The sequence below is a fragment of the Podarcis raffonei genome, chromosome 3 (genome assembly GCF_027172205.1).
Source record: "Podarcis raffonei isolate rPodRaf1 chromosome 3, rPodRaf1.pri, whole genome shotgun sequence".
NCBI lineage: Eukaryota > Metazoa > Chordata > Lepidosauria > Squamata > Lacertidae > Podarcis > Podarcis raffonei.
This window is the reverse complement of record NC_070604.1, coordinates 84,291,501-84,303,782: the sequence shown is the minus strand read 5'-3', so window position 1 is coordinate 84,303,782 and position 12,282 is coordinate 84,291,501. Positions and strand designations below refer to the sequence as shown.

The 12,282-nt window shown below is 44.1% G+C and overlaps 1 protein-coding gene across 2 annotated transcripts in view; it reads left to right on the top strand.

Moving 5' to 3' along the window:
- Positions 1–12,282, top strand: part of EIF2AK2 (eukaryotic translation initiation factor 2 alpha kinase 2) — a 29,207-nt gene that overhangs the window by 9,607 nt on the left and 7,318 nt on the right. The window contains exons 5-12 of one of the 2 annotated variants that reach the window (XM_053382800.1): positions 4,170–4,296; positions 4,846–4,943; positions 6,686–6,763; positions 8,271–8,367; positions 9,308–9,342; positions 9,507–9,578; positions 10,587–10,706; positions 11,431–11,556. In XM_053382800.1, coding sequence (XP_053238775.1) covers positions 4,170–4,296; positions 4,846–4,943; positions 6,686–6,763; positions 8,271–8,367; positions 9,308–9,342; positions 9,507–9,578; positions 10,587–10,706; positions 11,431–11,556 — 753 coding nt within the window. The remainder of the gene's footprint in view (positions 1–4,169; positions 4,297–4,845; positions 4,944–6,685; positions 6,764–8,270; positions 8,368–9,307; positions 9,343–9,506; positions 9,579–10,586; positions 10,707–11,430; positions 11,557–12,282) is intronic. The other variant, XM_053382801.1, reaches the window with a different exon arrangement.

Sequence of the window (12,282 nt, the reverse complement as noted above, 5' to 3'; positions counted from 1 at the left end):
GTGAGATGAGGGATAAATCAAGTCCAGAGACAGTTCAGTTCTTATCTCTAAAAGCGTTTATTTACAAGGCAATAAATCCGTCCGAAACTTCCGACATTCTCATCCGTGCTCCAAGAGCACACTCGCAGCTTCTGTTCCAAGCTGCTGCTCAGCGAGAAGAGAAAGTGAGTCTGGAAACAGAGAGACGCGCTGCGTCACTGCTCTGCGACAGCAGACTCCTCCTTTTTCTCCCCCTCCTTTTCTTCCCAGACGCAGGACACCTCGGAGATCTGACCCTGTCAGTTCCAAACTCCACATCTTCTCCCTCTCTCCTTAAACCTCTGAGCTTATTCTGGGCGTATTCATCATTTACCGTTCCCTCTACCAGTTCCCTTTGCCCCACCCAGGCCGCCCCACACACCCAGTGGTCCTCTGGGATAATATGTCTCTCTTCAGGCGCTCCCTCCCCCTCCAAATATTCAGGTTTGCGTGAGAGAGCGTCCGCTCTGATGTTTTCTGGACCTGGCACATAGCAAATTTCAAAATGGAATTTGGAGAACTCCTGGGCCCACCTCACTTGTCGTTGGTTGAGCACTCGTGCCGTTCTCCAATACTCCAAATTCTTGTGGTCCGTACACACTTGCACCTTATGCTGTGCGCCAATTAGTAAATGTCTCCATCTCCGGAACGCTTCGTGAATGGCGAGTAGTTCTCGGTCATATACGGTGTAGTTCCTCTCGGATTTGTTCAGCTTACGCGAAAAGAAGGCACACGGTCTCCATTCCGACTTATTGCTCCCTGGCTGAAGCAGCACCGCCCCCACCGCCCGGTCTGAGGCATCAGTTTCCACTCTCATGGGTTTTTGTAAATCCACATGCAGGAGCTGTTCTTCCGAAGCGAATGCCCTTTTCAATTCCTCAAATGCTTGCTCCGCCTCCGCCGTCCAAACGAATTTCTTCTTGCTGCTTAGACAGTCCGTGATGGGAGCCGTTAAGTGGGCAAAGTTCTTGATGAATTTACGGTAAAAGTTCCCAAACCCTAAGAACCTTTGCACATCCTTTTTCGTTTTCGGTGTCTTCCATTCCAGCACCGCCTGGACCTTGCCTGGATCCATGGCTAATCCCTTGTCTGATAAGCGGTACCCCAGGAATTCCACCTCCTTGGTGTGAAACTGACACTTCTCCAATTTCACCCACAGCTGGTTTGCTTGCAGTTGGCTCAGCACTTCCCTGACATCCTTTACATGCTGCTCCTCATTCTCTGAATATATCAGCACGTCATCGAGGAAGGCCACGCAATTCTTGTAGAGCAAAGGTCCCAGGACATGGTTCATGAGCGATTGAAAACATGCGGAGCCTGATTGCAATCCGAATGGCATAACTGAATATTCAAAAGCCCCCAAAGGGGTGAACATGGTGGTTTTCCATTCATCCCCTTTCCTCATTCGTATCAGGTTGTATGCCCCTCTCCGGTCCAGTTTCGTGAATATCTTTCCCTTCCTCACCCTGGTCAAAATGTCATCAATCCTGGGCATGGGGAAAGTCACTGGTTCTGACACGGCATTTAGCCGCCGGTAGTCCACTACAAGCCTGGGTTTATCCGTGTTTTTTTTGTCCACAAAAAACACTGGGCTCCCACCCACCGCTCTGGACTCTCTGATGAAGCCCCTCTTCAGGTTTTTATCAATAAACTCCCTTAATTCCTGCATTTCCCTGTCTGACATGGCGTACAGCTTGCCCACGGGGAGCTGGGCCCCAGGGACCAGGTTAATTTGGCAGTCAAAGGCTCTATGCGGTGGTAGTTTATCTGCTTCCCTTTCGCTGAAGACCTTGCTCAGGTCAGCGTATTGTTTGGGCACCTTCCCTTTGTCCGCCACTTCCGTCCCTGCTAGAAAGGCTTTTGCCCCTTCTGGCACCTTTCCCTCTCTGCAGTGTTCCAGGCAATGCGCTGACCCAAAGGAAACCACTCTCTGATGCCAGCCCACTAGCGGATCATGCAACGCTAGCCAGCTCATTCCCAAAATGACGGGAGCCCCTCCCAGGGTGGCCACATTGAACGCTATCCTTTCGGTGTGCCTGGCCACCCTCATAACCATTGGGACGGTCTGTAGGCTAACTTCTCCTCCCAACAGCTCCCTCCCATCGATCGTGGTCACCTGCAGGGGGTTGCTTAAAGGGAGTATCTGTATCTGGTGTTCAGCTGCAAACTCCTTACTCATAAAATTACAGGAGCTGCCTGAGTCCAACAGCGCCTTTGTCTTTAGTGGGTATCCGTTTGCCAGCTCTAGCAACACCTCTATTACCAGGGCTGGCCTTGGGGGTTCCGGAGTGGGCACTTTTACTGCTCCTTGGCCTGGCTGCAGTGCCCTGACGGTGGCAGCCAGGCGTTGGCTTTTACTGGCTCCTGGACTCCCTCCTCCTTCCCCCCAACAGCTCCCGCCATCCCTTGCCATTCCTTTCTTTGCGGGCAGACTCTGGCAAAGTGACCTGGCTGCTGGCAGAGATAACATTTCTTGGTGCTCTTTCCCTCCTTCTTCCTCCCTTCACTGGGATTTGAAACTGCGCGCGCGCGCGCTGTTCCAACTTCCATCGGCTCTCCTGGCGGGAGATTTGGCTCCGGAATCTCTGGAATGCGGAAATCCCTCCAACGCTCTCCTTTCCCCTCCCGCTTCTCCAAGGCTCTTGCCTCCTGGCGCGCTCCAATGGTCAGCGCTGATTTGGTCAGCTGGTCCATAGACTCTGCCCTGGGCGCCCGGGAAAGTTCGTCTTTCACCGCCGAAGAAAGCCCCTCTTCAAAGAGCATTTGAATGGGTTCCGCCGATAGGTCCCACCCCAATTTATGTATCAACATTGTAAACTCAGTCCAGTACTCACGAACCGATCGGCTACCCTGTTTACAAGCCATCAATTGTCTGCGCACCAGTCCCTGTTCAATCTCGCTGGAAAACATCAAATCCATGGCGCGAAAAAACTTCCTCGTGTCCTTCAGCATTTCACTATTCCCTGCCATCAGGGGTCTAACCCAGTCTCTCGCCCCCCCTTCGAGATGGCCAATCACAAACGCCACTCGCGATGCCTCGTCGGGAAAGTCGTCAAACTGCAGCTTGAGAGCATACTGCATCTCTGTCCTAAAGGCTTGGTAGTTCCTGGGGTCCCTCCCAAACTTCTGCACCAATCCTGGCATCTTTCTTGCTAGTGTAGCGCCTTTTGCCTTTTCTGCATCCTGCGCCCTCCTTTCCTCTAGCCTCGCCGTTTGCAGTGCTAGCTGGACTTCCAACACCCTGTACCTTTCTTCCAGGCTTGGACCCTCTCCAGCTCCTCCTGCTCCCCCGGCTCCGGCTGGGTTGCTCATGATGCCTCTCTGCACAAGCTGCTTTCAGGGACTGTCCGATTGCTGTGATGGGATGGTGAGCTGCTTGTGCGTAAAATCCTAGTCCCTCAGAGTTTGGCTAAGTCCACAAACCTCTGTCTGTGACGGAGCTCCTTAAGCATGGCTCCATCAGTCGCTCGTTGAATCGGACAGTGGGCATTTACGGAACTTCTTCCAGCATAAAAGCTCCTTAACGGAAACGTGTCTTCTGGACTCTCGGCGTGACAGTTTCCGGCGAGGAGTGGGTGTCCCTATAGGAGGTCCTGAAACCTCCCCACTGTTCTCGCTTGAAGTGTCTCTGAGCCCTCCCTCCGACTCACTTTCCCTTGGAACTCCACTTCTCCCCCTGCTGGTTCCCTCCTCAGCTGAATGGTCTCTCTCACCCTCCGTGAGCCCTTTCACCTCCTGCGCCTCAGATGGCAGTTCCCTGACAGAAAATGATATGTGAGACAGGTGGCAGTGAGTTTGTAGTTTCCCATAGCCAAAGAAAGGCTTGAGGTCTTGATGCAAGGCTTTTTATTTCCCTCCACTTCCCACATGCCTCAAAATGGAGGACCCTTCAGAGATGTTTTGAGCTTCTTCAGGGTAAAGAGAAAATGGAAGGGCCACTATGCCTGTGTGGACTCTGCTCTGGTCATCCAATTTCTGACTTTTGACTATATGCTCACTTTTGTAACATGGACACCAAAAAACTTTTGCTTGAGGTCATTAGAACTTTGTATGGAGATTGGGTTCCTGCCCAAGGTCTATAGGATTGCTGCCTTCGTCTACAACAGTGTATGCTAACTTATTTCCCCCCTCCCCTCTTTTATGCCTTCTAGTTTTCACTGTGTCTGTAAAATTGATGATAAAGATTTTGGTGAGGGAACAGGAAATAATAAACAAACAGCAAAACGGAATGCAGCCAGGCAAGCATATGAAAAATTGAATGACCAAGCAACTTCAAGGGTATGTATTGCATATTAGAGGAAAACAACAGACTGTGTTTTTCATGTGTGACACTTTAATGTATTTTTAATCTTTATTGGAAGCCGCCCAGAGTGGTTGGGGAAACCCAGCCAGATGGGTGGGGTACAAATAAATTATTATTATTATTATTATTATTATTATTATTATTATTATTATGTTTAATTGTCAGTGTAGCCATTTTCTTTGCAGGAAGTGGGCATGTCCTATGAATAGTTTTGCCAGCTCTCACCAGCCCCTGCCAGCAATGTGATACTTGTTGGGGTTGATGAGAATCATAGAATTGTAGAGTTGGAAGCTACCATGAGGGTCATGTAGTCCAACCCCCTGCATCTTTTGTCTGATGTGAGGGTTGAACCCATGACCCTGGGATTAGGGTCTACTGACTGAGAGTTACAGTCCAAAACATCTGGAGTGCACTGGGTTGGCCAAGGCTGGTTTAATCCCTTTCATTTCGTTGCCATTGTTACTTTTTGTCTCAGTAGATTTTTTAAATCCACGGTTAAGGTATAATTCCAAACTGTTTTTCAGGCAGAAAGAAGTGCTTTCCTTCCAAATAGTTCTACAAATAGTTCTAGAAATCCATTACACAGTAATTCCCAAGAATCATCACCAGAGGCATCTGGGACGTAAGTTAAACATTTAATGGTGTCTCTTTAAAGTACTCTTATTCTAATTTTTTGTTGTTGATTTAATAGCGATGCTGTACAATATAGCATTCCATAATGAGCAAAAGGGACACTTACATATAACATAGCCTTGTAAATGGAGAGGAAGGTGTGATTGGTAGCAATTGAAACAGTGCTTTATTGATGGTAGTATCACAGTTGTGGCCCTCCTTCCCACGGGAGGTTAGATTGTCCTCTTATTTATTTTGCCAACTTCTAATGTATTTTAATCTTGCCTGTATGTGAATCTCTTATTTCAAGCCTTGTGGCCCTATCTAGGCCTTAAAAGCAGTACGTAAGTGGGCTTTTAAAAACAAAATAAAAACAGAAAGTTAACAACATTCAACAACCGGAACAATCCCTAGCAAAGCTTTAGTCCTGTACGTGCCTTCCTCTGCTCCCGACAGCTAAGAGAAGGACTTTGCTAGTGTTTAATTTGGGGTTCACAAAACCCCTGCTGCATGTTACATATAATCAGAGATCACAATTTAAAACCAACTCTGGTTAGTTAAAACAAGCCAGCTTCAAGACCCATGGGTTGAAGTCTGCTTCGTCTGAAACTGAACAGAGTTTCTGAGAGACTGAAAGAAAAAGGGTTTGGCTTTGAGATAGGAGAGGCCATTGGGGCTGCTCATGAGACCAAGGCTTTGTTTGGAATGATTCTAGCTTATTCTAGCTTGTGTATGTAGCACCAGACCATGGTCTAGTGTGTGAACTGGGCTGCTCTTTCACTTTATACAGTAGTTAAAAGTTCTTCAAATGGATTTTATACCTGCCTAATCTTTTGAGTAGTCCGTTTTTTTGGAAGTATGTTGCAGCTGAAACTATTTAAACAAGCTTAGAAAAACCTGTTCATTATACACCTCGGTTAAAGTTGTTATCCCTGCTTGAAGGTTTTGATTCAGACATTAAATCCATGGAGCAAAATCATCCTCTGTGCAAAAATAGAAATCTCTTGGAGAATAAAATACAGTGTTGCAGCACAGGAACCTCTGGAAGATAACAATTGCTGAAAAAGTAACATCTTAAATGAAATTATTGAAATGTACAGGCAAACCAAATTGTTTTTGTATAATATGTCATATATCGATATCACATGGAAATATGAAAGACAGGCAGTATTGCTCATCAGCCTTAGGAATAATGGAAATTATGAAAACCAATCTGCTGAAAATGATTTTTGCCTTGATCCATCCCAGTATGATATGAACTTTATTACGGTCTCAGACCAGGATTAAAAAAGCATATAGATAAAATAGCAGTTAGGATTTTTTTAACCGATAATTGTTAGAGCAAATGAGGTCAAGGAAACAGGTATAGGATAAAACATCTGGGTAAAATACAAGATTAAACACGGATAATGGATGGATAAAAAACTGATAATTAAAACAGATAAGAACTAAAAACAAACAAGATCCATCCCAGTAAAGCGAATGCTCTCCTCATCCTCTCTATGGTTTCCCCCCACAGGCTATGCGGAAATGAAGGAAAATAATTAATTAACTTTATAACCCAAACTATTAAATAGAAACTTAAACGGTATTGAAGTGTATTTGAGAACCATTGAGAATTGGTTTTATGTTATCATTTATTCTTTACTTAAATCGTTTTTCTTCCTTTCTTCCTTTGGTTATAAATTAAAACCAAAAGGAAGGAAAACACTGAAAGAATTCAAAACTGCTGTTTGGAAACTTGTATTTCAGGTCTGCTGAAGAGGCTGTGGACCTTGCTTCCAACAAATCGGATAGTATAATTTTTCGGAGTTCCGGTATATATTCAAAGTAAGGAACAACTTCAATGGCAATTTAAAAGTGGAGAAACAAATGGTGCTCGAGGAGAGAGTCTGCAGACTTTATCTAGTCTACAATTTCTGTCATCTTTTTGGAAGGATTAGGACAAGGGTAGGCAACCTAAGGCCCGGGGTTCGGATGCGGCCCAATCACCGTCTAAATCCGGCCTGCGGACAGTCTGGGAATCAGCATGCATCTCTGGGTTATTTGTGGGGCCTGCCTGGTGTTTTTACATGAGTAGAATGTGTGCTTTTATTTAAAATGCATCTCTGGGTTATTTGTGGGGCCTGCCTGGTGTTTTTACATGAGTAGAATGTGTGCTTTTATTTAAAATGCATCTCTGGGTTATTTGTGGGGCCTGCCTGGTGTTTTTACATGAGTAGAATGTGTGCTTTTATTTAAAATGCATCTCTGGGTTATTTGTGGGGCATAGGAATTTGTTCATTCCCCCCCAAAATATATAGTCCAGCCCACCACATGGTCTGAGGGACGGTGGACTGGCCCATGGCTGAAAAAGGTTGCCGACCCCTGGATTAGGAGGAGCATAAGGAAAGTTTGTGTCCAGGCAAACAAGTTCCTGTAGTTCGAGGATACATTCCAGCCTAGGTGAAAGAACTGGGGGAGGATGTGGAGCAGAGCTAGTGAGGGATGTCATCTGGAGAGGGGCCCAAGGGCCAGCTAGCGAGATCTGCATTAGTATACAAACAGACCTCTTGACTTCAGAGTATTTATGGCACCTGAAGTGGATTTCTGGTTGTTCAAGATTAGGAAAGACCTGAGTAAATGCACCCCTCCAGGCCTCTTGGAAATCTCCTCAGGCCACATCCCACATTGGCCCAGCTTCACGCCCCCAGGTGTTTCTGCCTGCCTGGAATACATCATTGAACTCTGGTGATGCCTTGTGCTAGTCTGGATGCAGGATACAGAGGTGCATGTATGTGGATAGAAACTAGCTTCCTGTACCAAGGTAACATTTGCATTCCTTGATCTGCCAACTCTTGCCTCTGGCGCTACCAGCCTTGGGCATGTGGGACTCCAAAGGTTGCCCAGTAGGGAATGCAGCCCTCAGACGGAAAAGCAGTCCCCACTCCTAAGGCAGAGGAGATAGCGAATGTGGAAGAGCAAGTGTTTTCCAAAAACGTGAACTAGAAACATAACCTAGGAGAGCCTGGGCACAACTGAGGCCTTAATGAAATTGCTTTTTTAATTCTAAGTTACACTGCGGTGTCTTTCATATGCTTTGTCTTGCTTGCATAGTTGAACAGGCTTAAGTAAATATGCTACTCTCATAGGGATCATAATGGGCATGCTTTCTGGTTTTGATACAAGAAATGTCCCTATATTTTATTTGGTGGACCATTTTTATACTTCACCAAAACAAAAAAAACCCCTGAGCTACTGTACCTCCCCACCCTAAACTTCACTTCAAGATAGCACTCCATAAATGGCAGATAAATTAAACACATAATGCTGACATTCATTCCAAATATTTCTGTAGTGGTACAGATCGTGATTCCAGTTGTAACCATGCAGCTGACAAACTTGCTAATCAGTTTGGTGCCATACAGCTCAATGAAGCTTCTCCATCCTGTCTGGTATGAAAACTTATTTTCTATTGCCATTACAGTATTAACTATTTGTTCTTGTTTGTGTACGCTAAAATATTAATCCTGCTATAATTTCTTATAGGTCAGTACTGAATTGAAATACATTGGTCAGTCTGATGTAATTTTAAGTATACTGCCTTTCTGCCAAATGGCTCCTAGGGTGGTACACCAAGGTTCCCAGTCCTACCTGGAGGTGGAATCTGGGACCTTCCACATGCCAAGCAAGATGCTCTGCCACTCAGCTACAGCCCTCCCCCAGTTTCAGGTTACTGGCCCTCAAGTGGAGTCTGTTCAGTTCCATTTTGTGTGAAATTTTTAAAAGAAGAACACAAAAAAGTCTGTATTTCAATGGTCTGCCTTTATGCACACTTTCAAGGTAAAACACACAGTTTTTTCAATGCCATTGCACCCATTTCCCTCTAAAATAGCATTTTCTACACATCTTTTGCATAAAATAGGTATTTTTGTGTGCAATCTTTGTACACTGAAACTTCATCGCAAAGTGTGGAGAAGTGTGTAATCCAAATGGGTGTTTTGTTCCAGTCAAATTCAGGAGCATCGGGTCAAGTCAGTCCATTACAAGAAATGGATCAAATCAACTTCTACATCCCTAGCTAAGGGGCAAAGTACAGAAGCTATAAAGCAGCTAGTGACATGGGGTTGATTTTCCTGGGTTGTTTAACTCCTCAAATCTGGGAAGTTTGAGTTGAGGACTGTGGAGCTCCAACCAGTGGCAGCTTCCTCCTAACCAGGACCTCGTATGGCCCAGGAAACAGGAAAATTTTTCATGACCTGCAGTGGTCCTGTTTTTGAACTCTGATGCCTGACAATAACTGCATTCTGATTTTGAGTGGTCTTTTTAAGTTTTAAGCATTTGGCACTGTGGTAGAACTACAACATTAATTGTTTCTTCTTGATTTTGCCATAGGCAAGTCCCAAAGGTTCTGCTGTGAGACCTAAAAAGTATGTATTCATCTTTTGAAATGGATGCCCTTCATTCAATTGATTTATCGGTTAGTTGGGGGAAATGATTTAACATTTTAAAGTAAATGGGTACTTACAGATGTTCTTGTGTTTACTGCTCAAGTGTTACAAAGTTTCATTTCCATTTTTTTTTCTTTCCTAAGAAGAGAGACACCATTGGCACCGAAATTTTCAAAGCTGAATCGAAAGCAAAGCAAGTACACCATCAATGAAAAGTAAGGGTAGTCTTCAAAAGTGCTGCTGATTTTTTTTTTTTTTAAAAAGTTTCACCTTTTATACCTTTGAAATTTGAATTAATTGAGACTACGTGGAAAGATGGTTTGTGAAGTACTGACAAAAATGCAACTAGTCATGTCCATGTTTGTGGTAGCTGGTGATTTTAACACACGCATTGGTCCCTGTCCAAGTACACACAGACCTTTCCATTTGCTGTCATGAAAAGGTCTGATCAAATTACAACAGCTGATCTCCTTTAACAAGCTGGTAGTTTAACTGAGTGGCTGTTTTCTGTGTGTGAGCTATGCTGGTGTGTGTTATTGTTTTTAATATTGTGTGTTAGGTTTTTTTTTTACTATTGATTATTGATAGCTGCTGTCAGGGAACTGCCATCAGCTCAGAGGCGAGAGATGGAAGGGCAGTTGTGTTATAGGGAGCCTCCGAAGATCTTGCAAAGGAGTTCCTTTTCTGGCGAGGAGGAAAGCCCCACCTCCAGTGGAGAAGAGGGGCAAGGACCAGAGGATGCTAGGGAGAGCCTTAACACCGAGCCTGAGCAAACCGGAGAGGTGGGAATCACACCTTTGCCAGCGCCCATTCTGTACAGTAGTCTTCAGTCCAGGGAGGGGCAAAAAAGGCTGGGGGTGACGCGACTTTTATGCTGGGGGAGTTACAAAGACCGACCACTCCCGGATTCTGCTAGCGATTGAGCCAGCCATGAACTTACGACGCTCTTCACTGTAAATAGTTTGCACCAAGAATAAAGCCTGTAAAAGACAGGTCGGAGTCTTGCCTGGTTACTCTCAAGCAACCACAGCAGCATCTGATAGCTGTCTTGTGCATTCCATGAATGACAGCAAATATACCCACTTCTAGTCTGCTTGGATACCTTGGCTGTGTGCGTTTATTTCATCATTAAATTAATGATTGTTGCGGCTATATTGCCATTGTAACACTTTTCAAGGATTTTGACATTTAACACTAAGACTTGCCTTCATTTTTGGAACCAGGTTTCTGGACGAATTTGAAGATATACAGAAAATTAAATCTGGTGGATATGGAACCGTTTTCAAGGCAAAACATTTCTTTGATGATCGATTATTAGCTGTCAAACGAGTCAAGCTTCTTGTGTAAGTTACCTTGTGTTTGCTTATTATTTTATTTAAGCTAATTTAAGATTTAACAATTTGTGCTGTTTTCCACATGTGAAATTATTTTAGTCCTAATTTTAGAGGAATTGCGGGGACTGTTAGTCAACATTTAAAAGAGTTAGGCTCAACAGTGGCTCAGTTGCTAATGTAGGAGTAGTCAATGTAGTGCCATCATCCTTGGATGACCAGGGCTGATGGGAGTTGAAGTCCATCAACCACTGTGCTAATGCATGAACAAGTGACTGGGTTAAGGACATGCCATTTGCCTTTCTGTTGCTGGGCTCTATGTTGTAATGAGAATAAATATGGCTGTATCCAACTAAATTCTATTCAGAGTCGACCTAAGCATTCCAAATCAGAAGCCCTTTTTAAAAAAGTGGTCTAAAAATAATCCCCTTTCCTCTTTACAGTACAGACCACTCTCAACTTAAGCTGGGGTTACGTACTGGGTACAGCATGTAGAACCAAAATCGCATATAGTCAAAATACATTGGGTCCAATGGCGGGTGGACCATTGCCAAAGTCTTTTTTGCCTCCCCCTTTTATTTTTTATTTTAATTTGTCACACACATAACTTTGAATGGGTACAGGTTAAATGCATGTAAGTTGTGAGTTACCTGTTCACATATTTAGGGTTTGTTTTGCATACATTTTTAACAATACTCTTTTCCCCTTCCGACCCCCTTCCCCCACCCCAAACCAGAGGAGAAGAAGAATCAAAAAAGGAAGTACAAGCCTTAGCAAAGCTTGAGCATGAATATATTGTTCGATATTATAATTGTTGGATTGGGAAAGATAATATCCCATCGCCAGAGGATAGTGACCAGAGGTAATTCCACTGCGTAATTAGAATCTCTCTAAGGTTCCATGTATTCTTGTTTTTTGCGTAAACCAGGGGTGGATAAGATTTTGGCTTTATTGGCCAGATCAGCTTTGTGACATCCCATGTTGATAGTTGGGTTCTCTTGCCCACCTGTCAGAATCACTTGCATAGGGCTCAGAAGTGCCTGAGAGTCAACTGGCTGTCAGGCCTGTGCTTAGCACTCAAAAGACCAAGCAAAAGACTGGCAACTCGCTTTCTCCTCCTCCACCCCCTCCCACTAGCTGACGTTTATTATTTTTTGTGGGTGATCATTTTTATTGAGTTCCTATTCTAAATTTTGCGTTGTTAATGTTATTGCCCTAAGACCCTTGGAGGCCTTTTTTAAAAAAAATAGAGACAAATTAAAGACATAAATAATAAACTAAGCATTTTGGCAGTGGCTTCACTTTAGGAACTGGCATCTTTTTATTTATTTTATTTATCACTATATTTTGCTTGTCAGTTCACTGCCTAACTCTAAGAACAGTTGTAGCTGTAGGTAAATTCTCTTGGTCCCAGAATCATTTCCCATAAATAAATATGATGGTGCTAGGATCCAACTCTCTCACTAGAGGCTCTGGTGACCTCAGTGGCTAGGCGTACATTTTACCAGCTAAACAATAATAATAAAAAAAACTTAGACTGAGTTTTAGCAAACATGAAAAACTTAAAACAAATCCTTATTTCATGATG